General features: G+C 42.2%; 1 protein-coding gene across 2 annotated transcripts in view; it reads right to left on the bottom strand.

Annotated features, from left to right (window-relative positions):
* SPHKAP (SPHK1 interactor, AKAP domain containing) overlaps window positions 1-26636 on the bottom strand; it is a 1657471-nt gene that overhangs the window by 1080188 nt on the left and 550647 nt on the right. For both annotated transcript variants that reach the window (XM_069213857.1, XM_069213858.1), the window contains exon 3: window positions 21101-21211. In XM_069213857.1, coding sequence (XP_069069958.1) covers window positions 21101-21211 — 111 coding nt within the window. The remainder of the gene's footprint in view (window positions 1-21100; window positions 21212-26636) is intronic.

Below are 26636 nucleotides of genomic sequence, written 5' to 3'. Positions count from 1 at the left end.
TGGCCTTAATGCCATATTTGGGGGCCTATTTATACTCTGGGGCATATTTATGCTCTGTTTGCACTGAATTAGCGTCATTTTGTTTACTCTAATTTGTGCAAAACTAACTCCACATTTATATTTTGGTGCTAAACCCATCTAGCACTAAGGCCCTGATTTATTTTCCTGCAAAACTGCACTAACTCAGTTTTGCACCAAAAAGTTTAGCACCGGCTTGCACTATTTCTGTGCACCAGTCGGGCACCATATTTATGGAATGGTGCAAGCCGGTGCAAAGGGTAGGCTAGAGTAAAAACAAATGACTTTAGTCGGGTGGGGCTGGCGGTATAGAAGAAGAGGGTTTAGCACCATAAAATGACTTTAGGCAGGTTAGAGTAAAAAAAAAAGACTCTAACCAGATTAGCATCATTTTATGGTGCTAAACCTACCATGCCACATGACTCCTGCCTTAGAAAAGGCAGGAGTCATGCCCACCAACCCAATGGCCAGCACAGAGGACAAGTGTCCCCTGGGCATGGCCATTGCACCCTGTGCCATGTATGGGGGCCCATTTCAGGGCCCCCTATGGCACTTTCAAAAATAAAATGCAATCTTACCCGTGCTTACTTGGGGTCCCCCATCCTCCGCAGTCCCTCTGGTGTGGGTGGGGGAGCCCCTGGGGCCTGGGGAGGACACCTGTGGGCTTATTCCATGGTGTTCCACCATGGAAATAGGCCCACAGGTCCCCTAACGCCTGCCCTGATCCAGGCTTTAAAAAATGGGACAAAGCAAGCTTTGCACCATTTTTTGATCCCTCCTCCCTCCCTTGCACCATTTTTGCATGGGAGTATAAATATGGCGTTAAGGCCATAGAGTCATTTTTTGCACGGGAACGCCTACTTTGCATCTCATTAAGGCAAGGTAGGTTTCCACTTCCAAAAAATGACTTTAACTCCATAAATTTGGCACAAGACGGGTCTAGCACCAAAGTATAAATATGGAGTTAGTTTTGCACCGAATTAGAGTAAAAAAACAATGACGCTAATTCAGTTCAAACAGAGTATAAATATGCCCCTTAGCGTCAAAAAATAATGCTAATCTGGTTAGAGTCATTTATTTTGACTCTAACCTGCCTAATGTCATTTTGTTTTTCGCTACCCTAACCTTTGCACCGGCTTGCAACATTCCATAAATATGGTGCCCAGCTGGTGCTAAAAAATGGTGCAAGCCGGGGCAAAACTTTTTGGCGCAAAACTGCATTAGTGCAGTTTTGCACCAAAAAGTATAAATAAGGCCGTTAGTATGTGTAGATATATTTTTGGCAGAATCGACAATAAAGATATGAAGGAAACAGAATAATGAGGTCTGACTAATTAATGCAAACTTTGCTTTCCACTGTAGTAGGAGAACGTTCTCTTTGCAGATTTAAATTTATAAAAATAAAAAAAGACTAGTGATAATGAAGAATTTTGAACCACGTGGACAGTTGCCACAAATATTCATGCTCCCTCTTTTCACCATTTGTAGCATACATTTTAATGAAACATTGATCTACCGATTAACTGGTTAACCAATCAACTGCAGTAAATTGGAAGTGCAGGGCGTCAATGGCAGGTCACCTTAGTCATGACAAAGAAATTGTTAAAGGCGCAATATGTGTGAATGAAAACGAAAAGCAGAGATCAATAATGCACGTCTCGGGGTAAGCTGCTGCCCCTTGGGCTTTTCTTGACTTTTTCCGCATCATTGGCAACAGATGTCTGTCACCATCTGTAGTACTTTGCCCGCCCTCCAATTACAAGCGATCTGGAAGGAAGTCTGGAAACCACAGTACTTGCACGGACACCGTAGTTTAAATTGTGGGGCACAGGTGGACTAACATTGAATATGTTAAGTGAGGTTATTATATTATGATTTTTTATTTTATGTTTAGGGTCACTGGAATTATGCTATTCTGCAGCCACGGTGTTTTCCACATAATTATGGATTTGCCACACTTGACATATAACCCATCAGCTTCCAAATTGCAGATTTTACAAAACAAAATTGTTTCCAGCTCAAAAAGTGCAGTAGCAGGCCTTTGATATGTAAAGGCTGGAGACCTTTCTGTTGCTGATTGCTGTATTTAGGTGTTAAACCGATATTAATAAGGTGAAACATTTGCCTATACAATTTCAACATAGCGGAAAATGCCAAAATGTCTTGCATTACACAGCATAATTTATCTATTTTTGCCTTATAATGTGGTACTCCCTCATTGGTTCTCCTCTGCTGCATAAATCCAGTAGCCCTGCTTATATTATAGTGCCTTTGGGATCTATCCACAAACCGAAACCTACACGCAGGGCCACTGAAATTATGCAATTGTGCGGCCATGGCAATTTTCACATAATCATAGATTTGCCGCATTTGCAACATAATCTATCATGTGCAGTGTAATCAGCAATTTTAGCAAAAACATTGTTTCTGACTGAAACAGTTAAAAAATTACTAAAGATGCGACAGCATGTGTTGCTGTATAGTGAAAGGCCCTATACGAAGCACCAGGCTTATTGCTATATTTGGGTGTTGAACTAGTACGAATGTGGTGCAATCCCGGAGAGTGTTGCCAAGTTTAAAGAGGACAAATTAATACAGTAATACCATTAGAAAATGTTCCACATTATGGCACACAATTTGTCTTTCTTGCCTCATAATTATCACAATCCTGCTGCAGAATGTGGCCCTCTTCTGCTGCACAATTTCAGTGGCCCTGCCTACACATAAATTAATCTGCACATGTATGTTTTTTCTTACTTTATTTGCCGTTAACAAATGTAAAGTTACTCAAAAGTGTTGACTTACTTGTTCTCACCTCTTGAATTCAGAGGATGCAGCCCATTTTATGAGTGGAAAGTTACTGATTATAACTTTTCACATACAGGAGGAGATCTCCGCCAAGGGGGCGGAAATCTCCTTAAGGTAAAGAGAAAAGTTTCAAAGTTTATTGAATTTTAAAACATTAGAAAAAATATTTTTGTAAAATTGTATACATTTATTTTAAATGCAGAATATAAACAATGTTACAGCAATATTAAAGGAATTTTAAATAAAAAATATTTTGCAATTATTAAATTTGAAATAACATTATTTTACTAAAGTTTAATTGAAGGGAAATGCTCATCTAAAGTAGAAAACGTATGTTTCTATTGTGTATTTATTTTTATTTAAGGCAATATATAGGATAGGATAACAATGATTTAATTATCTGTAATAAATATTACTGTTTAATTCTTTATAAATTAAAAAGGCTTAATAAAATATTTTAAAATAAATTAATTAGGTTTTATGTTTAGATTTTTATAATACTAGATACAATATAATTATAATTTTAAACAGTTTAAATAAATGAATTTATTTTGACATTAGCTTCTGTGGGGATATATTTAGAGTCCCTACCTCTTATTCTTTTCTAGGGGGAGGATGTTGCAGTACCTATAGTGGCCATGTGTGGTGCCAGACTTACTCAAGCTCTGAACTGGAGTACATTTGCAACTATTTTTTTTTTAGGCTGTAGTCACTGTAGAAGAGCAGTTTGTGAATATAAAGGGGATTACTCTTTGTTGGAAGGTGCATGTCCCCTTCTTACCCCTTTCATGTCCCTCCTTTAAACCCTTCATACCTCTCCTTTAACTCCCTCATTACTCCTCCCTTAACTCTTCCTCTTGAGTAGTAAATATTCCACATTTTCACGGTCACTATCCTCTGTCCCTCCCATATTTACTACTCAAATACATATTTGGAGAAGGCGTTCTTTGTTGTCGTGGGACTGGGGTGGCACTACATCCTCTAGCAGCCACCAGGGAACCAACAGTAGGAGAGCCCTGGTGGAGGGACTCCAGCAATTTCCTCACTTTTAAATGCTTTGTGTGTCCTGCAGCATGAGATGCGAGCAGGGCATACCATGGAGCATGTCTGTGTGAAGACTGGGCCAAGAGCGGGTCCGTCTGTTCCCATCAGAGCCCAGATGAAACTGAGCCAGACCCCCCCTCCCTGTTGGTCCAGGCCTCTGACCTGTGTCTGACCAGTGAACTTTGTCTTCTTAGTCTATGTTTTTTGGGAGGTAAGACTAAGGCTTCCCACGTATTATCTAGTGGATCCTTTCCTTCTTTTTTAAATTACTGAGCTGGAGCATTTCTGTCTTCTTATTGATTGCCCAATGGCAATATAGACTTTAGGTTGCACGATGGGCAATAAAAAATTGGGGGTTTCCCACCTCAGTTCGAACTAGAAACTCAACCCTGCATGTCTTTATTATGTGGTCAGTGGGTGTGATCGACAAGGAGATTACGCTTGCAGAGTGGAGGCTGTCTCTTGCCATTGACAGCCCTGGCTTGCTGTTATCTGTCACCAATGTGCACCTATCTGCACTCACTAGGGAATCAGCAAGCAGTTTCTCCTTCCATGGCTTAAACGTTGTCTGATTGTGCCCTTTTGTTTGACCTCAATTGCTCTAACTGTTGCCAGCTGACATCCTGCGAAGGACAAAAAAAGGCAAAAAACAGACCAAGAGGTATCCAGCCGACTCTCTGACTCTGTACTTTAACCTCTATGCCACTTTTTCAACATACTTGCTCAATGACCATTTTTCCAGTTTGATTGACAACTTCAAATCTATTTTGACCACCAGCCTCTCTCCTTAGCTTGCCCGCCTATCTACCTTTGAAAGTATAGTGTCTGGAAACATGGGGTCTGGGGCTGGCTTATGTTGTGGGGATTAACCAAATCTATTGCTGTCACCATGGCTTTGCAACTACTGCCCCAATGAATATGACAAGGACCCTGTTTCAATCTTCTACACCTCCGCTTTTCACATCAGCTGGAGCCCCCTACTCAGTCCCTTTATCTGACTAACATGTAGAGTCAGCCTCCCCCTTGGTATCTCTAGTCACTCATCAACAACGTATTAATCAACTCATGCTAGATCTGGAACACTCCAAGGGTGGCAACCAAGTACTTAAATTACAGCCAGCTGCCTGCCTTTTCGTTTCAATTCCTGCCAACATCCCTAAACTCATGTCACAGTCTACCAAAAGCACTGAGCAGCTAATGAATGAGACCACTGGTTACATTCACATGTCCTTTACAAATCCAACCTGTTCTCTGATGTTTTGTTTTCACGTAGAGAATCTTGGGTGCGGTCCATGAGAAAGGGATTTGAGGGGGGTTGCATTACTGTGAATTTTATTTGGGCCTGCTATTTGGGCTTAACATGGCAAAGTAACATGAAGGTGCTATCCCGGGGTTCCTTTATAGAGTTTTAAGCTTAAAAGGTTATATATCAAGGGAGAAATCTACCCTCAAGTCAGATACAAGTACTCTTAATTCTGTGCCTATCACTAATTGCTTTTTGTATATGGCCAGAATTTGTAGCACTGATTGACTCCATTGTCCATCTTCTTCACAGTCTGATGTTGATTGTGGTGATGACTGTGATGCTGAACTTAAGGTCCGCAACAGGGCATGTAAGTCATCACTGGTGACTGTTTTGAACCTAGAAGTAGATTCTGAACCTATGTTTACATTGTCGCTGCCACGGCTTGCACACAGAGTTTGGCTGTTGACCTAGAATATAGCTGGACTTGCCGCTAAAATCCAGATGAAAACTGGGTGAATTTTGTATCATCTTATGACATAGTAATTTTACAGGTGACTTGGGCAACAAGGGACCTATTTTGTGATGGCTTTACATGCCATCCTGTTTCTGCCATCCTCTCCATTACAGGAAGGGCCCGTGCTGGACCTGCTGTTTGGTTTAGAACTTCCCTCGATTGCACCAGCTTGCCAATTACTACTAATTGTCTGCTAATTCAAGCATTCAAGGGCAAGTGGTCTACGTCTTTTAGTTTGTTCTTATTATTTTTTATAATGATATTGTTTGTACCAAAAATAACTCCAATTTTGTCTTCTTTTTAAATGTATTTGTGACTTGGAAACCAGTTATCTCTATCATGACTATAGTATTAATATTGTTTTTGCAGGGGACTTCAATTTTAAGTTGGGTTCATAGGAGGGCGACCTTCCTTGCTTAGAATTTCTCATCTCTTTTAATTTGGCTGCTACAGATGCACCTTCCCATCCTAGTGACGGTAGAGGTCAGTTGCCATCCCTTGACCTGTTCCGACACAAATTATGTACTGTGTTAGATTGTGCTGCCCTCAATTGTGTTTCATTACCCACCTCTATGGAAGGGGTTGGTTTGTTGACCATAGATGACATCTTTGCCAGTAGAAACATTCTTGTTTTTTGGGGGATGGTATAGTAATCCCCAGTATCTTTTGTCATCATAACCCACTATCTGTTACTTTGTCTTTCCCGAGGCCTTGTCCATGGGAAAGCACCACAGGAGGGTCAAATCTTTTCCTGAGTAGCAATGAGCTCAGGTTGGCATGGAGTTCAGATAATTTAAACAATGACTGCGCAGGCTCTATGTCAAGCATCTGATTATGTTTTATGACTGCTTGTGGTTGTCCTATGATTGCCCAAACAGTATGGATGCTTTTGACATCATAGGGCTTACCATAAAAAATATCTCATAAAACCAAATGCTTTTACTCAATCAGCCGTCCATTCCTGGTTTGACAACATTTTTGGTTTGACAAGGTTAGGGAGGCCAACCACTGTCTGTCATGGGTCTCGGCCAAGGTTGCTTCATGCAGAAGAGCCTATAAGTTAGCCATTAACAGCAGGAAGGTGGGACTAAATTAGGAGGTTTGGTAAACTTTGGTCATCTCCTGTAGGTCTAGAAATACCGGTTTGTTTTTGCTCACTATTAACAACAATCACAATCATGTGTTAAAATCTTATTCTAGCCACATTTGCAACAACATCAGTGCTGGTTCTTGGGTGTGCCACTGCAAGCATGTTTATCCTTCATCTGATTGTGCAATTGGGAATTTGACCCTTGTATGCCCACCTACCCATTGGGCCTAGAATTCTCTGTGGAGGTGATGGCTGAAACAATCTGTGGCAGTTCCATGAGTAAGGTCCCAGGGCCTTATGGGGTTCCCATGGACCTACACAAGATGGAGGTGGATTTGTGGGCACCCATTCTAACAAACCACAATAAACTAGCCTGTAAGCTTGGCCTTCCCAAGTCATGACAATCAGTGATCATAGTCCATATTTTTAGAAAACGGGACAGAGTTTCTCCCTGCTGTTATAGGCCTATGCTCCTTTTGGATTCCACTGTGAAGGTTATTGGCAGGGTTATGCTTAAAAAAACTTATGCTTTGGGTCTTGGATAATTACATTATCTCTAATGTCCAATATGGCTTCAGACATGCGTTGGTCACTCAGGAGCAGTATTGATATTTTTTAATCAATAAACACACTATGGCCAAAAAGGGTCCTTTTGATCTTCATTTATGGATCTGGCTTGTGCCTTTGATAGCGTGGTCAGATAAAAAATTTGGGAGGAAGTGCATTTGTCTTTGGGTCTTGACATTGGTCTGGTGTCCTTTTTATGTGGACTCCACTGTGATGTTAGTGCTTTTGTTAGATATGGGCCACACAGGAAGTGCATGGAGTTTTGGTCTGGGTCAAGGCATCCATCACGGCTGCGCCCTGGCACAAATCCTGTTTCTCTTGTGTATTAATGGCCTGGAGGTAGCCCTCATAGATGGGAGCAGGGACATGCCATCTGTGAATGGTGGAAGTGTCCCTGTCCTCTTATATGCGGATGACTCTATTAATGTCTTGAACACCAAACGGCCACCAGCTTTTGTTGGATTCCTTTGTTGGTTTTATGAATGGCCTGGGTCTGAATATGAATATTGCGAATTCTTTTGTAATGCTGTGCGGTCCCACAAATTTGAAACTGAGTTATTTTGCGCTGCAAGGAATGCCTATAGGAAGAACCCATGTTTTTCCATATTTGGGGGTTACTTTTGATTCACAAGGGTCCTGGGCCCGAGGTCAGAAACAGAGATGTCTTAAGTATTGTAACTTTGTAAGACTTCTTTATTTTCTGGTCTTAAAGATAGGCAACAAAGCAATAGTTGCTCTCGTTGAGATATATTTAAGAGAGTGTGTACTGATTCTTACCTCTGGTTCTGGCCTGTGGGGGTATACGGTTGTTAACCAGTTAGTGGTCTAGGAAAACAGAGGACCATATTTACAAGAAATGATACATCAATGTGTTTCAGCAGCATTGCGTCAAAATGATTTACAATGTGCAGAAATCCATTATGACTCCATTGATGCGCCATATTTACAATAAGAGGCACCATGGCGCAAGGCCCCAAGGTGCGTCAGAAATTCTGACACATCTGTGGGAACTTTGCCAAAAAGGTTCTGCCCCAAAAGTGGTGCATCACTCAATTTGGCTTCAGAACTGACACAACTTCAGTGATGCGTCAAAATTTAGAGGTGCTGCATCAGTTTGAAATGACACACGTAGCCTAATGTGTTAGGACCAATGTAAAATACTGTAAAATGGTGGAATATCACCTTCTACACTTTTAGATTGGTCCTGGATGTAAGCGTGTATGCATGCAGTATGTGTATGTGTCATATTACAGTGAGCATAGTGTACTCATATATATATTTATGTAGAGACTTGAGTATGTGTGACATAGTGAGTGACAGGGGAATGCGACTGAATACAAGTATGTGTTGGAATGTAAAGTGGAAATGCATGTCTTACCTACCTTATGTGTGTAGTTACCTGTTGTTCTTTAAGAGTACGCAGACCTTGGCTTGGTGACTCCTTCCGTCATTGATAAATGACAATCCTGACTTGGTCCTTGCAAACAGTACACAACGTCACATAGCCTTGCTCCAGTGGATGATGAAATCATAGGTGCCATTGTCCCAGCTTGGTCAAGGGGTCCTACAACATGATTGGCACATGTGTAGACCCACTACTAGTAGAAGAGAAGTGAAATACAGACATATTCCAGTGTGTTAAGTGACTTCAGCTGGTCAGATCCATATTGAAGAGCCACTGCATAATTTTTACTTTTGGGTGAAGCAGGCATAGGACTTATGATGCCATTTGGTTATTTGCCAATGAAGTGTCACTTTGCTAAACACTTGTTATGTGGATGCATCAGTTCTGTGTGGGATTTTATTCAGTCACACCTACCTTGCATATGATTAACTTAATCTGACACAGCTGGTTGGAGCGCAGGTAAAAATGATGCCCGGGAGAGAAAAGTGACACATTTTGCCAAATGTGTCAATTTGTAAATATGGAGCACTGATTGTGCCGACGCTGAATAAAAAAAACGTATGCAGCGGTGGCGCAAGCTCCTTCTAAATATATCCCAGAGTTTTCAGATGTGTCCTTGGGGTGCCACCAGAGTCACCAACGTATTCCATTCACAAGGAGCTGGTTCTACCATATTATACAGATCTGGCACCTTTGATGTTATGGTGCTCCATCTGGCGCAACCTACAGGCTTCCCTGGATAGGAAAATTATTATGGATTGTCTTGTATGTTATAAGAGTCTTCACATTCCTTGGCTCAGGTATATAAAGTATATGTGCAATAAGTCGAGTCTACCTTACATTTTGTACAAATTTGGCAACATTACTGTAAAGAATAAATGCTGGTTTAAATCTACTTTCAGGGATTTTAGGAAAAGGGAAAGAGTGCTGCTGAAACTGAGGAACCCTGCTAATAGAGAGTACCTGCTGGTACAGACTTCACCTGGACTGGAAACCTATATGGTTATAGTCCATAAAAGTAGGGACAGAGTTCTCCTAACCAGATTTAGGCTGGGTCAGGTCAGAAGTTAGCTCTCCTTCCCTTTAGATCAGTTTGATCCAAAAGGATTCTGGTCTGCCCCTGTGGCAAGAGCTCATTGAAAAGCTTGTTCAATTTTGTGTTTTTACAATTGCTACACTAGAAAGTTATTAATCCCACTTTTAAGGGGCACACACACTCGTACTACATTCCTGCACTTGTATACACACGTTCACTTCCCATACTTGAAGTCTGTGTAAGAGTGGCACCTTTTCTTAAGCATTTGTGATTGCTTAAGCATTCTTTAATCTTTTAGATGGCCGACCAGCCTGTCATCTTTTATTGGGATCTGGATATATAGTTTGATTCTCAGGGCTAGGCACTGTTAGATTGTTATTGTGTCACTTTTTAATTGATATATTTTATATCTGTTGTTGGGCTGCTGTTAGGTGCCGATATTGATCCTGTACTTCTAGTTTGTGGTTTTGACTTTTCTTTGCATTTTCCTGGAAGGCTTTTAAGGTTATTGCTTTTATTTTATAAATGATTTCCTGGCTACGATTTTTACTTATCTTGTTTTTGATATCTCTATGTATCTTATATTTTCATGTGTTTGTGGTGTTATGATTTTTCTGTACTAAATAAAGCTAATGAAAGGAGAAAAAAGAAGAATCAAGGGCTAATGTTTTAACCGGGCATGCGATGGGATAAAATTTGGCAAGAAATTTGAAACCAGGAAGACTCTTCTGGTGACATTTTTTATCAAGATGGTGGCATAGACACCAACATGTTTCTCTACCTTTGGGGCTTTCTGTGAACTTCTCATGTCTTACCTTGATTTTTCAGATGTTTTCTTTGGACCAGAGCAGCCTGCTCATGTTCAGTTCAGGTTCCATAAAGAGGACTTAAGTGGGGGTTACAAAAATAGTGAGTGCAAATGCTGGGGAATTGGACTTTTACCTAAAGAGTTTTTCCACTTGAACTTTCCAGGAACATATTTTTGGCTTGCACTTGCGATTTTGGTGCCATTATGCTACAGTTAAGTTTCCCATAGTTGAGTGACTGTATCATTCTTGACTTGGTCATTCTTCTCTGTTCTTCGCCTGGATTCGTATGTTGAGTTTTTGATTCAAGGTTTCTTTAATTTGCCTGAGATTAGTTATTCATGGCACTTACTGAATTCAACAATCTTTCCTTGCAAGGAGATACAATAGAGTATAATAATTATACTAGTAGTCGTGGTGAAAAGATGATGAGATTTTTTAAATTAGTGGGTGATCTGGACTAGAGCAGCGGGGTGCATCAGCTATTCTGGACAGATTTAGGAAGTCTCTGGTGATAAGAGACACACTGACATCAATACAGCATTACTCAGACATCACATTATTACCACTTTTTGTGCTCACCCCATCACTTCCTCAGCACTATTACTGCCAGATGCAGTGGCATCCTGGCCACTCCTAACATAATTACCACATTTACAGCACCATCCCAAGCTATAGGTCCTCTTTGTGAAGCTGAAGAGAAAGCAGAGTTGTTGCACTTTAGAAGGTCTTAGAGTATATCTGTCCAACTGAGTCATTGACTAAGGCCATTAAAATTAGGGTGATCTTAAATGTGCTGCCAAAGTAGAAGCCTTATAAGAAAATCAACCTCCATTCACAATGAAGTGTACTACTTGATACTGTACAATGTGCCAAAGTCAATGGTTATTTATCCCATTTGAGTGGGAGGGAGGTTAACAAGGTCAGATAAGGATTGAAGTGGCTCCCTGGTCACTAACATCAGGACTGTTCATGGGTATCATCAAATATTCACACTCACAGATATCCCAAAATAGTCTTATACCTAAGTAAAATCATATTGCTTTTGTGGTGAAAAGGCAATTCGGCAAATTATGCCACACAAAACCTCAAAATAAGTCTCAAAATCCAAACAGGAATCATCAAATGAATCTTTGGAATTGGCTAGTATTAGTGATTGTTGTTAACGGAGGACTGGATATATAGAACATATTTTTCTTTAGATTTGAAGGCCCCTTTGATGACTGAGTACGATTTTACGGGCATAACAGAAGATTTAGAGAGGCCGATATAGGCATATGGTTGGTGTGTGGTGTGAGAACTCTAAGGAAAGGTAGTTTATGATAATGTCAATGGGAGATTTGTGCGGAGACCAAGTGATTTAAAGGGGGCACACCTTTTGATTTGTGGCCAGTGCAGTGATAGCTTTTCTATGGAAAGAGTATGTTTTAGACCAAAGGTGAGACACTCCATATCATTTTGAGTGCCCATGGGTTTTCTATGTTTTTAGCTAGTCGCCCTAAGCACATTCTGTTGCAATAGATAGCGCAACCCATGAACATCATGTGGAACAGCTCAAACCTTTGCTGCAGAAGAAGCAGTGGGGGTATTAGTAAATAGAAATCTGATAGAAACAATGCAATTAGAAGAAACCTTTTTCAGCTATGGTCACATAAAACAAAGGGCAGATCAGCATCAAACCTGACTCTCATATTGCATACCCTCTGCTTATGTGTCAGATGTAATTTGAACAGGAATACAATGGTTTCCACAGGCCTCAATGGTAAGGGGGTAGAAGCTACATCTTTGTTAGGTTGAGGCATGACTCATTTGACTGCTTCTAGCTTCAAATATAGACTGGAGGTTGAGTTGAATTTGTGTGTTAGTGGTATTCATCTGCAAGGCAATTTAGTAGCCACTTCGGATGAGACCCAGAGGGTCCACATACACACACACACACACACACACACAGTACAAAACCATTGAAATTCAGCAGTTGTAGTTACCTCAGCTAAGTATATCATGCACCCCTGTCCTTCACTGCTTATGACCTCATATATTAAATCACTCATGACATGGTCGGTGACATCTTCGATGACATCAATGGTGACATCTCAAATGACATCTCTGATAATATCACTGATGACATCATCAAGTGAGTTTAAGTGGTTGTATAGATGTGTGAGTGGCCATGCACAGCAGCAGTTGGCTGCAGGGTCTGGCCTGCAGCCAGGTCCTGCGGCCAACCCCTATGACCATCAAACTCCACTCTGCACACAGCCTTCGGTTGTGCACAGTGAGGGTTGGCCACAGAGCTTGGCCTGTGGCAAGCCCTGCAACCAAACCCTATAACCACCCAACCTTGTGATGTGCACAGCCTTCAGCTGTGCGCAGCAGGGGTTGCCTGCATCACCTGCAGTGCACTCCTATAACCACCCAAACCCATGCTGCTCATGGACTTCAGCTGTGCACAGCGAGGGATGGCCGCAAGGCCTGGCCTGTTGCCAGTCCCTGCCGCCAACCCCTATAACTAGCCAACCCCATTCTGTGCATTCACCTCTGGCCATGTGCAGCATGGATTGGCCCTTCAGGCAACCCCTATAACCACCTAACCCTGTGCTGTGCAGGGCCTTCAGCCATATGCAGCTGGGGTTGGCTGTTAGACCTGGCCCGTGCCCCCCTCTCCAGGCTGATCTCAGCCCAGGGACCCCATCCCCCAGGGCCTAGCCTACATATTTAATTTTTGTTTGGGAAGGGGGGTCACATGGCCCCCTCCCCAGCCTGATCTTGTCCCCGGGGACCCCATTCCCCAGAGTCCAGCTTAAATATTTATTTATTTTGGTGGGAGGGCGGATACGTGGCCCCCTGGCCCTGGGCACCCCATCCTTTGGGCCCAGCCATGTCACCTGAGTGCCCCCCAGGGCTCCCAGTCACAATGTTTAGGACAGCAGGGGGAGCCTGAAGGCTCCCAGCTGCCTACCCACTTCCTGCAGCTCCCTCTCTATGAGAGCAATGTTTCCTCTGTTTCCCGGCCTCCATCCCTGCAGGCAGAGAAACAGAGGAAACCTCTGCTTGCAGTGAGGGAGAGCTGTTTGACATCCCGGAAAATAGCAGGACCTAGTGGCAGTCAACATGAGGTAGTTTTAGTTAGGACCTATTTTCTATAGAAAAAGCGTTTTTTGTTTTGTTAATAACGTTGGAGCCATTTGATGAATCTTCACACAATTTTCCCAAAAAATATGATGCTCACTTCAGCTGCTGTCTAGAAAGTTTTGGGTTGATCCATGAAGTATGGGCCGAGAAAAGGGGCCCATTAAAACCCTATTTTCCAATGCCTTTTTTAATAGGGATTTTGAACAGGAATAGTGGCAAACCACTGGACGGATTTCACCAAATTTGGCAGAAAGGTAGCTCCTGGACCAGAAAGTGCCCTTTTTTATTTGGTGCAAATCTGCTCAGTATTTTTTGAGAAATGAACGAAAAATAGTACATACAGGGACACATAGGCTCTGCGAACTCTCCCGATCTTGTGCTGAGATCTGATTGGTTGCCAACGCTTCGATAGCGATGTGTTGCAGTCCCAGATGAAAACGTGAATAAATAAGAAAACAGGCAGGGTAGGGACACTCTGACCCCTTAGCTCTGGTGCTAATACTTTCACTGCGAGTCTTGGTGGATCCACGGATCTGGTGAAAATAAAAAGAAAACAAGCAGCGGCTCCCACGCTTGTTTTAATAAAGTCCCTAGGTAGGCCAGGTCCAGGGGGCATTGAAAAAGGAGGGGGCGCCTGGGGCCAACTCCCTGGGGTGATCAGAAAGAAATATATGGAGGACCATTTAGCCCCCCGCAGTCCCAGGGGCCACCACATCCTTAGAACAAACTTAAACCTGTAAGTGGGGACCACACACCCCTTCCAAAGCCCGAAGGTTTGCAACCTTCCTGGGGCAACCATATAATTATATTCATGGGGCAGCACAGCCCCACTGCAGCCCTGGGACCACCACCTCTCCGGGTCAAAGAAATAATTTATGCCGGGGACCGTGTGGCTCACCTGCAGCCACAGGGACCACCACCTCCCTAGAGCAAATGTTGGATTGTATGTGGGGGCAGCCAGAGGGACTGCCATCTCCCTGTGACAAATGTTGAATTGTATGCAGAGGGGCTGCGCTATCCCTCTTCTACCCCGGGGACCAGTACCTCCCCAGGGGCTATATAAAAGAGTGTAGGGGGTCCATTGCATTGTGGATACAGGGTCCTTGGGACCACCACCTCCTTAGGGCAAATCCAACATTGAAGGCACAGTGCCCCCCCCTTGTGGAGCAATACATGGCCCTGGAGTACACCACCCCACAAGGTGGGCTCCTGCTATGTCTCGTGGTGCTCACCCCAGGGACATAGCTATTTGCTTTTGAGTGGTGGGAGCTGACAGCAAAAGCAAACATAACTACGCTTTCTGCAACAGAAGCTGTCAAACAGCTCCCGCTTGCAGAAAGGGGAGTTTTCATCTATTTACCTGCACCCAAATGTGCGTGCAGGGAAACAGATGAAAACATTTCTCCAGCAAGCAGTGAGCTTCTGTTTCAAGCAACTCCTTTCTTGCTGGAGCAATACTGGCTCCTGCAGGATGTGGGGAGCCACTAGGACTGCAGGGGCCTTGAGATTGAGAGAGAGAGAGAGAGAGAGAGAGAGAGAGAGAGAGAGAGAGAGAGAGAGAGAGAGAGAGAGAGAGAGAGAGAGAGAGAGAGAGAGAGTTATTGTAATGGTCTCTCCATGTAATAACTTCAAAGTGTCACACTGGCAACATGTTTATTTCAAATGGTATAGCTATGTTTTGATGAACAAAAGACCAGGGGCACTTCTGGCATAATAGTAAAGCTTTTGGGCTGTCACTCTGTAGGTTTAAAGCTCAAATGCTGGTATCACATGGCAGTGTGACTGTTTTTTTTTTTAGAGTTTTGACTGTTAACCATTTCTAGTAATGGAACATTGAAGCCTTTTCACCATCAAAAGCTTTGGGTAGAATATCATAGGTAAGTCTGTAAGCACAGTTAGCAGAAACTTCTAGCTAGGGGGTGAAATCTCAAACCCTCACTCTTAAGGTTGAGGGTTCCAGTCTAGGTGAGTCTGTGGTCATTTCCCTGCCCTAGTTGCTTTCAAATGTGGCATATCTAAGATACATATTAAAAGGAGATGTCACTCTTATTAATTGACAACTACATTTTTCTTTTCAATTTGTCCGGAAATGTCTCATTCTAAGTATGTCATTCTTCAAACCCTAAAAAAACTCTCTATCTCTCCCCCTCTCACTCTCTCTGAAAGCCATGTGTGGCACAGGGTTGAGTGTTAGTAGATGCTTGATTACAAGCCCCATGACCCTCTCCTGCTATGCACGGCCAAAAGCCATGTGAGGTGTTGGGTGGTAATGGGGGCTTGGCTGCAGGGCCTGGCTGCAGGCCAGGCTCTGCAGTCAACCTCCACTGCACACGGCCAAAGTAATAAAATTACTTTAAAAAATATGTAAATTCTCCTAGAAAAAACAAAGGTTATAGGAACATTATAGTTAGGAAATAGAATTTAAAAAACCTTAGAAATTCACTTAAAAACTAAAGATTAAAGTAACATTATAGTTAGGTTATTTCAAGTAACTATAACTCATGGACTAAGGTAATTATAACTTGTACCCTCACCATGCACTGCTAATTACCCCAGATTATTCAGGGCCCATGACAATTTTTATAACATCAATAAAAATATCAATGAAACATTAAAAGTCTAATTATTGAAGAAAAAACTGTGCATGCCCGGGATATATATATATATATATGTGCCATGCCCTGCTAATTACTCCATATATTACAGCAACTCATTACATCCTTGTTAACATTATAGATAATGCCACTGTTACATTCACAGTAAAATCAATGATGAGACAACTGTGCATGGTGAGGGCGCGTGTTATAGTTACTTTAGGGCACCAGTTATAGTTGAATTGTCTCTGATTATAACAGCTGAATTTATATGTTTTTTTGCATGTAAATTCTGAACCTAACTATATCGACCCTGTAATCTATGTTTTTAAGTGAATTTTATATAGAAGCATATATATATATATATATATATATATATATATATATATATATATATATATAGAGAGAGAGAGCATAGATATTCAATGTACAAAGCCAGCACACAGGGACACACACACATACACACACACACACATATATATATATATAGATATTCGCTTTAAACCTGCTAACCAGTGGTGCAGAGTCTGTGCTTCTCCTTTAAACACAGCTAAAATTATATTCATTATTAGCATGTTTAATTTACCTGTACGTCCAGAGTATATGGTACAGAGTGTACGCAGGGCCTCTAAGTTAAATGTCACTAGTGGACTGGACCACTAATTATGCCATCCACTACAGTGCCAGTGTCAAACATGTCTTTAGGCCTACCTGTGTAACTTGACTGCAGCAGTGCTAAACTGTAATTCGACCTGTCAAAATAAACCCTTTTGACAGGTCAAAACCTCCTTTTTAAATATTGATAAGGCACAACCAAGTAGCCCTTATCACCCAAAAGGCAGAGTGTATGACATTTAAAAGTAGGATATGTAGAAATGTAATGGTAACATATCCTTACAGTGACTAGCAAAAGCTATTTTTCACTCCGGCATGCCAAGCTGCCCTATGTAGAAAAACAGATTAAAAATCCTAATACTGTATCTTGTCAATAGAACTAGCCGGAAAAATAATTAGACAACTATTTTTAATAGTTAATAAAAATCCAATTCCATCCAATTCAATGGTGAAGTCAAATTTCTTTTATAATTGCTGAGGAAAAGTGAATTTTAGAAAGTTACTTTTACCCTGCCTAAAGTTCCTGGGGGCTAAATTTGCCATTGTTTCCTTACTTCTGCCAGCATTTAATTAGCACTTGGATAGGTGCAAAAAAGGTGCAAAGTGCTTCCTTAGTGCAAACAATAAGGGGGCATGAATGGACAGAGATGACTGCTTTGAACCTGATACAATACGCGGGGTAGAACTGGAAGAATTGTTTTGACATTACAATGTTGAATCTTGCTATAATGTCAAAACCTGCTTCAGAGATCTGCTGTGTTTTATATATATTCAGAGAGAGCACTTGAAAGAAAGGGAAACAGAATACTAAACCAACATTTGTGGATCCACTGTCTGGTTGCAGGAAAACCCTAGTTTTGTCCTACCAGACGATTGTGTTTATTGTGGGTACAGTAACAGCCACAAACAGGATTTCAGGGTTGGTTTCAGTGTTAGATGTGGGAGGACCTTGGGATTACCATAGCATACTTCCTACACAAACCTCCAGCCAAAGTTTTGTGCGGCCATCTTGAAAATGCCCAAAGTATGTAGGGTTGGCCTCAGGATATTTTACCCCATTGGTTATGGTGTGCCCAGGAGTCATTTCAAACCATTAGCTCATGCCAGACACAATGTGTAATTTCCAGGCACTCACTTCAGAACACTCTTGAGCTGGAGAAAGAGCATAAGAGGACTAGACCTGCTGTCTCTGACCGGAAGGGAGTCCTAAGGGACTAGACCTTCTCTTTCTTGTAGCCAGGACAAAGAAGTGAACACCAGTGGTCATAAGACTGACCTCAGGTTAAAGCTACAGGGACACCACAAGCTACAATAGGCCGTTTCCTGCAACTGTTCAGCTGACCAGTAGCAACTGGACCTGTACTTGACCCTGCTCTTTGGCCTGCCATCTTTTGTGTCTCTAAGTGCACCCCATGAGGTCCTGGGGGAAGGAGCTTCAGAAGTGTACTCCATAGGTGGTTTGGGACTTAAAGGACTAAAGTTAGAAGGTAACACCTTTGAAAAGGAAGAACCTGGTTAGTGAATCCAACCCATGCTCCATCGCGGTCAGCATTAAATTGCACCTAGGTTCTAGTCAACTGCGACTATTGACTAATATTGTCTTGTATGTACATCCATTGTAAATCAAAACTATTTGTTCAGTGTATTAAGGGGGTGGGGTGTGAGGTATAATTATATTCTTGACAGTACTGAGTTCCCTTGATAACTTTAAGTTCTAGAATACTGTGTTGTGCTGTGTCTAAGATACTTCAAATGTTTGGATTTGAATTGGAGTTGTGATTAAAGAGTCTGTGGCTGGACCTGGTGAGGACGCTCTTGATGACTGGGGTCTTTGAATGTGAATCTCTTAAATAAGTTCTTGATGTTACTATGAGCGTGAGTGGATCCTTTAACAGTCTATCAATTAGTGTATTTGTATGAGGTTGGAAAGATGTAAAGGAATTAAAAATTACTCCAAGGTTTTGGATGTTTGTTAAAGTGCAGAGTTCTTAGCTCAAAGTAGTGAACCAAGAAAATGGGTTTTCGTTGTTGACTAGATTGCCTCAGAGGAGACTCCCTGATTTTGATTCATTTCAACATAAGGGGCAGTATTATGCAAAGTGCTCCCGGGGGGACAGTGGGTGTTTGTATTTACCATTTGTGCACAGTGGCACCTTGGTATTACTGAAGAGGAAGCACACACTTGTGTTGCCCCTTGCCTAATATGGATCATGCCAGCGCTAAGGCCCATATTCATACTTTTTTAGTGCCGCATTTGCGTCGTTTTTTAATGCAAAATCGGCGCAAATTTACAAAATACAATTGTATTCTGTACGTTTGCGCGGATTTTACGTCAAAAAATGACGCAAATACGGCGCTAAAAAAGTATAAATTTGGGCCTAAATGTGCACTGAGATTATCTCAAGGGGATGTTTTCTAGTTTTTCATTGAGCACATAGAAGTGGCACAAAGTCAGTGCTTTAATACACAAATCAATCACAGATGTTTCTAGTTCGAGCTCAAAAACTGTATCTTTTAACAAATCTAGGTGAGCTTGGGCTCCTCCTAGTGTGACCTGTCAAACTATCCTTTCATGTTGTCTGATAATCCTAATTATTGAGTTCTCTCCTTTTGTGGCCTCATGTCTGTGTTTACCTTGCTCAAAAAAAGCCCAAAGTAAATTAATACTGCGACTTTCATCTTTCATTGGGTAGTAGTGGGAAGATTGCTGGAACACGAGAGAGAACCCCTGTGTAGAAACAGAAGCATGCCTGTTGGTAGTGCAAGAAAATGATACCAAGGTAAGAAACACTTGAGTGACCATAATCCATTAGCACTGCTGCCAGACAAGGTTGCCGTGGTTCTGGACAACTATGCAGTGGTTCTTGAAAATTGAGTAACACTAGGCAATTCAGCAGCGACATTTGGATTAGCATCCAGTACAAAAATAACATTAGCATCAGCTGACCAGTGCAAAAAGGCATTTTGTTCCATTGGGTTACACCAATATATGGTTAAGGCTGGGGCAAAACTGCCCCCACATCTGCAAAAGAGCCTGCCACAAATGTGAAAAAATACCTGCCATGCATGCAATTAATTTAATAGTTATAATTATGTTGTGCACAAAATGGACTACAGCTTATAAAGGCGCAGCTCAGGGAATGAGAACGATTGGTCTCAGAACAACATCAACCAATTAATTGAATAAAGAATTTGGACCAATTTTTGAATAGTCAGCGAGTCTGTTCTTGACCAATTTTCTGTGGCAGCTGGTTCCAGTGCTTGGGGTTCAGGACTGAAAATCACCTTCAGCCACGAGATTTGGCTCCAGATATAACTGAATGTATCTAGATGAAGACATATTAATACGGCAGAGTGGGGCTCAGAACGTATTACAGCTCTTTTATTCATACCATCTAGCTTTAACTAGCATCTCTGGCTACTTAAGTCTTCCCCAGGAAGCCGAAGAGTCCAAACAACGCCCCTAAACAAGAAGTTTGGGCGTTTACTAACCTCTACTTCCTACTATTCCTAGTGCTCGCATAAGGTACCACTGTTTTGTAGATTCTTGCTTACAAATGCAGCGTCACTGGATTTATGCAGCAAGGGTGGACCCAATTATGCAGCAGGGCTTATCAAACTATGTGACAAAAAATGCTGCCTTGTTTCAGTAATTTGCCATTTTAGTGCACATGAATGTTGTCGGGGTAAAGGTTTCACCTACTTAGTACCTGTTTAACACCTGCTTAGAGCAACGACTAAAAGGTAACCAGTTAAACTTTAAAAAGGTCTGCCGCCACAATGCACTACGTGTGGAAATTTGGTTTATTCATTTATGATCTATTTGTGCTAGAGATAAAAAAAAATTGTTGGCATCGGCTAATCGGCTAATTCCAGGTGGTTTATCTGGCAACATCAATAAATCAGCAATTATGCAGAAAACCCGACAGCCACGGAATAGCATAATTCCAGTGTTTCGGTTTATATGAAACTGCACGGACAGATAATCATTTATAAAATACATTGGCTGATGAAAGACTTTAAATGCAAATCATTTTAAATTCTATTTGTAAGTTTACCTAAAAGAAGGAACGGTTTTGATTTTTGACATAAAGAAAACATTTCTATTCCACCTTTGAAACACGAAAAGAATTACGAGAATTACTTCTGGAAAAAAAACTTTTGTTTTAAGATACCAGCACTGCAGTCTTCTTAAGGGCAAGGAGAAATTAACTTGTGCACATACCGAAGCGCAGTTGCTGTCTGATTTGTCCTCTACAAAGTCGATGCGACATAATGTCCTCTGGTTTTGTAGCCAGTAGTCTGTAGATTCCAGCGGACTGTCACTGCATAGAACCTGTTAATTGAAAAGGAAGAAGACGGCATTTAGAGTTATTTTTACTACTCCATTTGTATTTCTTTTTTAACATTGTGGTACACTATAATTTAAGGTGGGCTGTCATCTTACTTTAGCGTCGTTAATTACAATGTGTGAGAGAGCTTTCACGTGAATGTCATTCATGGAACACATTAACAAAACCAATGCAGCACGAGCAAGAATGTGATGTCTATTGCACAGCACACCATCAAATCCGTTAGTAGATATAGACCAGTCATGACTAAAAAGATTCAGGGCTAGCCTGAAACAAAGATCCAAAAACGTGCTGCTAAAACATGCTTCGCCCTCGGGGTTTCAATCTAGTCCTGACTGCTTAGTGGTGGGTGGTTTAGAGAATGCCTCCACTTCAAGACCGTCCCCATCAAATTTCTGTATGGAAAGGCACATAATAGCCCTTCTAGTTGTTCCCCTCCTGCCAGCCAAAATCCAAGGTTGCGCACCTTAAGTCTATTAACCCTGGGGTCGGGAATCATTCACTTAGAGATCCACCGCATGGAAGACTTTAGGCTTTGGAACTCGATATCCATCAACCTTATTCTCGAAGCCAACTTTCTGAACTCAGTAAAAGCTACGAGGCCCACGTGTTGCAGAATGCCTGTGGCCTAAAGGCCTTAGTATGCCTCTTAGTTGCTATGTGAACTTTTCCCTAAAATTGAACCCCACATCATTTTCCTCCCATCAAACATTGATGTCTATGCAAGGTGGTGTCAGGCTGCAGATACAACCACAAAAATGAATGAACAAGTAGATTTTAAATCTTATTGGTGGGATAAGATTTTTTACCAATAAAAATAAGAAAAGCAACAGAGGAAGAAACTGATAAAAAGAACTGAGAGATTAAGGCTGGTTATGAACTCAGACATTAAATAGGGCGAAAATGGATAAAGTGATAAAGTTATTAATGCCACTCCTTCCCACTGTATTCGGATTTTGGGGTGGTAACCAGGGGAAAGCCATCCTTCTTCAATAGCAAAAAGCTGCTGTACTTATATATATTCAAGCACCGCTCGGAAATGCACTGCATTACATGGTCATCTACTGAAATTACCAATAGATGTTTTCATAATGGTGCAGAGCTAAAATAAATTATGGTAGCCCTATTACTAGACATTTCTGGGCAATACCACTCTAAGGAAGTTAGTTTAATTTACAATAAATATACAACTAATATCACCAATTTACATGTATGCAGGGATGCTTCACGTGTCATTTCCTTTTTTACTCATTCTATATGTCTAATACAATTTTAGAATCTGTGATGTACACACCCTGATGCCATATTATGAAAAGTGCTCTGGTAGAACAATGAATGTGTGCAGATACTTTCTGCACTCCCGGGACACTTTCTCATTGCAGATGAGACTTCAGAAGGTTCCCCAGCCCCTTCTGTAATACAGACCACACTAGCACTAAATGTGCGAAGGCACGATCCTAACGGGAGGCTCTTTGCATTTGCGTCCACGCAGTATTCCAGACATGAGCACAGAGGCAAATGAGCAGTCAGGAGGAGCAGAGGAGCACTGACTGTGCAGCACCAAGAGCCAGTTTGTCACCCTGAGGGCAACCCTTTAGAAGGAAGGAAGTGGGTTCCAGCCCCCCCTGCTATCCCTCTACTGGCAAGTGCGGTCGCTCCCTGCACTAATTCTCACTTAGACTCACATATTCCTCACTCTGACTCCCTTATACTCACTCACTGTCATTCTCATTCATGGTCACTCACTCCCTCTGTCACTCACAGTCACTCACTTTCACTCACACATACATGCTCACACATACACAATACCTGCTCATACATACGTAGGATCTATCTCACATACATCATTTACATGTGTGCACACAACATTTAAAAAGCTTTTTTTAGTTACTTTATATGCCTCCACAGATTCAATTTTAGCTGCTAGTACTTCATTGCCTCTTGAGACAAGCACTTACTTCCCTCTCTTCTTCACCATTTTCGTACTCTATGATTATTGGGGAAAGGGTGGGTTGATTGACATGTAGCTCTGGGCCCTGCAGTGCATACATCTAAAGTGCCTAAGACAATGTTTACAAGTGACTCAGTGGCCTGTCAGATGCTCTGCAGTGCATAAATCTAAAGTGCCTAAGACTATGATTACATGTGACTCAGTGGCCTGTCAGATCTAGGGAGGTACTGAGGGCGGCAAGCCCCTGGGGCCACTGCTGGGATTGTGCCAGTTGCAAATCAGTCTGATGTGTGGTGTTAGAAATGGGGTCTCTAGTTGGCAGTAGGATTACACCCTGTGCAAGTAGATACCCTCACTCTTGTCAGGGTAAGGGTGATGCACAGCTCAGATAACCCCTGCTCATCCTCTTAGTAGTTTGGAAGAAGCAGTCAAACTTATCTCAGAGGCAAAGTATTTGCACAAACACACACCGTCACACAGTGAAAACACCATAAATGGACATCACACCAGTTTAGAAAAATAGCCAATATTTAGCAAAACCAAACAAGACCAAAATGACAAAAATCCAACATACACAAGTAAAAATATAAAATGTTAAGTTAAAAAGAGTCTTAATCCATAAGAATCAATGGATGAGTTGTTTTAGCACAAAGTATCTGGTATGCGTCAAAAATAAAGCAGCAGGGGTGAGCGCGCACCGGAAAAGCAGGCGTTGATTCCTTACTCGCAAGTGAGGCCTTGCATCGAATCTTTCTCCGCAGGGTAAGTGATGTGTCAATTCTTTACTAGCAGGGAAGGGATGCCTTGATATCAGGACAAGTAGCCTTGTGTCTGTGTGGTGATGTTGAAGATTTTGACATCCAGGGACAATGTGTTGAAAATAAGGATGCACAGCAATGGTGACTCTGCGCTGAGCTGCTGATGCGTTGATTTCACCAGCCCTGCATCGATCTTTCAGCCGTGTTGCTGGCGCTGCGTCGATTTATCTGCTGCTTCGCTACAATGCATTAATTTTCTCTCCAGGGGCCGTGGGACTGGATGTGACATCTCTTCGCAAATGAGGGGGTCTCAGCAAGAGACCCCAGGTGCTGGCAGATGAAGTATTTGATGTCAATGAGACTTCTTAACAGGAGGTAAGTTCAGTCCAAGCGATTGAAGAAACTTCACGAGCAGGATAGAGGCGAAAAGGAGGCATGGTCACAGGACATCCCGTCTCCTTCTGAGTTTTTCAGAGTCCCATAATCATACCTTTGAGGGTTTTATTAAACCTCTCAACCAACCCATTTGTTTGGGGATGATAAAGTGTGGTGAACTTGTAGATTACACCACAATCTTTCCACATAACTTTTAGGTATGCAGACATGAAGTTACTACCTCTGTCTGACACCACCTCTTTTGGAAAACCCACCTGGAAAAAATCCACAGGAGGGCTTTGGCCACTGCAGGAGCTGTAGTGGTCCTCAGAGTTATTGCTTTTGGGTATTTAGTGTCATGGTCCACTACCACTAAAATGAACCTATTGCCAGAAGCAGTAGGAGGGTCAAGGGGGCCAATAATGTCAACCCCTACCTTTTCAAAGGGCACCCCAACAACTGGCAGTGGGCTCAAGGCATCTTTTGGGGTGCCACCAGTCTTACCACTGGCATGGCAAGTGACACAGGAGTGACAAAACCCCTTTGTGTCCTCTGACACGTGAAACCAGTGAAAATGAAGGACCAGTCTGTCCTAGGTCTTACTTTGCCCTAGATGTCCAGCAAGGGGAATGTCATGAGCTAGGGTCAACAGAAATTCTCTATGCTGCAAGGGAATGGCCAGTCTCCTGGTGGCACCAGGTTTTGGGTCCCTTGCCTCTGTGTATAGGAGATTGTTTTCCCAATACATCTTATGGGTGTCACTGACATCCCCTGACAGTTCTTTGACAGCTTGCTTAAATGCTCAAGTGTGGGACAGGTTTGCTGAGCCACACTTTACTCCTCCCTGACAGGCTCCCCTGCACCCAAGAGTTCAGCTATGTCAGCCTGAAGCTCCTCTGGTGTAGGTTCTGTCCAGGAAGAAGACTCCTCCTCCTCCTCAACGAGGGAATCTTCAGTGGAGAGAGGGATAGTGGATAACGTTTTACCCTTTCTAACCCTGATTTTGAGAAGCTCTTGGTCTATTATTCCAGGATCCAAGTTTTCCTGTCCTCTTTGCTTTTTGGCCTAAGCCCTTGTCAAAGCAAATATGTGCCCGTGAATGCCCAGCATGGCTGCATGGGCCTCCAACTCCACCTCCGCCCAAGCTGAAGTCTCCAAGTCATTTCCTAGTAGACATTCTACAGGTAAGTATGTGGATACCACAACATTCTTTGGACCAGTAACCCTCCCCCACCAGTTCAGATCAACAACAACCATGGGGTGGCTGACAGTGTTGTTATAGGCGTCTGTCACTTGGTACTGATGAACAAGTAGGTGTTGCTTAGGGGCCACCAGTTTTTCAGTCACCATTGTTACACTGGCACCTGTGTCCCTGTAGGCCTCAATCTGAATACCATTTTTTAGGGTTGTTGCTTGTACATATCCATATTAAAGGGACAAGCAACAAGGGTGGCAAGATCAGAGACTAAACTGCCTCAGTGGTTTCCCTAACTACACCAACCCCAACTACACTTCCCAGAATGAGCCCTGCTACACCATTGGATTGGCTATTGACAGTGTTATTTTACCCACCACCACTGCTATTGCTAGGGACACTAGTTAAAGCAGTGGGGATTGTGGTGGTGGGAGCTTTGGTGTTTTTCTTTGGACAAGTACTGTCACTTGTTTAATGGCCTTTGTTCTTACACATATAACACCAAGGCTTTTTATTTTGATGGTTAGAAGAGGATTTAGACCCGCCCGAGGATTTTTGTGGGCCTGATGAAGCCTCTTTGTTTTTATCTTTGTCCACACTTTGCCATTAGACTATCCTTCTTCTTGTCACCCCGTAGGAGCTTTCCTGCTCACCCTTGTTCTGACCCAGTTGTCTGCCTTCTTTCCTAATTCTTGGGGAGAGGTCAGATCTGAGTCTACCAAGTATTGGCTGTAACAAATCAGACACAGAGTTATTCAAAATGTGCTAGCTCAGAATCAGGCTGAATAAAGCCCTCATAGTCTGACACTTTGCTGCCATGTAACCAGCCTTCTAAAGCCTTAACAGAACAGTCCACAAAGTCAATCCAATCATGTGAGGACTTGTTTCTGGTTTCTCTGAACTTAACTCTGTATTGTACAGTGGTTAAGCCAAATCCATCCAAGAATGCAGTTTTAAGAATACTATAGTTGTCTGAATCTTATTCTCTGACAGTGAGAAGTCTATCCCTCCCCTTGTCAGAAAAGGACAACCACAGAATAGCAGCCCACTGCCTTTGAGGGACCCTCTGAACCTTGCAGGCCCTCTCAAGTGCAGCAAGCCACTTGTAAATATCATGCCTCTCCTTGTAT

The sequence above is a fragment of the Pleurodeles waltl genome, chromosome 11 (genome assembly GCF_031143425.1).
Source record: "Pleurodeles waltl isolate 20211129_DDA chromosome 11, aPleWal1.hap1.20221129, whole genome shotgun sequence".
NCBI lineage: Eukaryota > Metazoa > Chordata > Amphibia > Caudata > Salamandridae > Pleurodeles > Pleurodeles waltl.
Note: the sequence above shows the minus strand (reverse complement) of the source record. Positions and strands in the feature narration are given on the sequence as shown.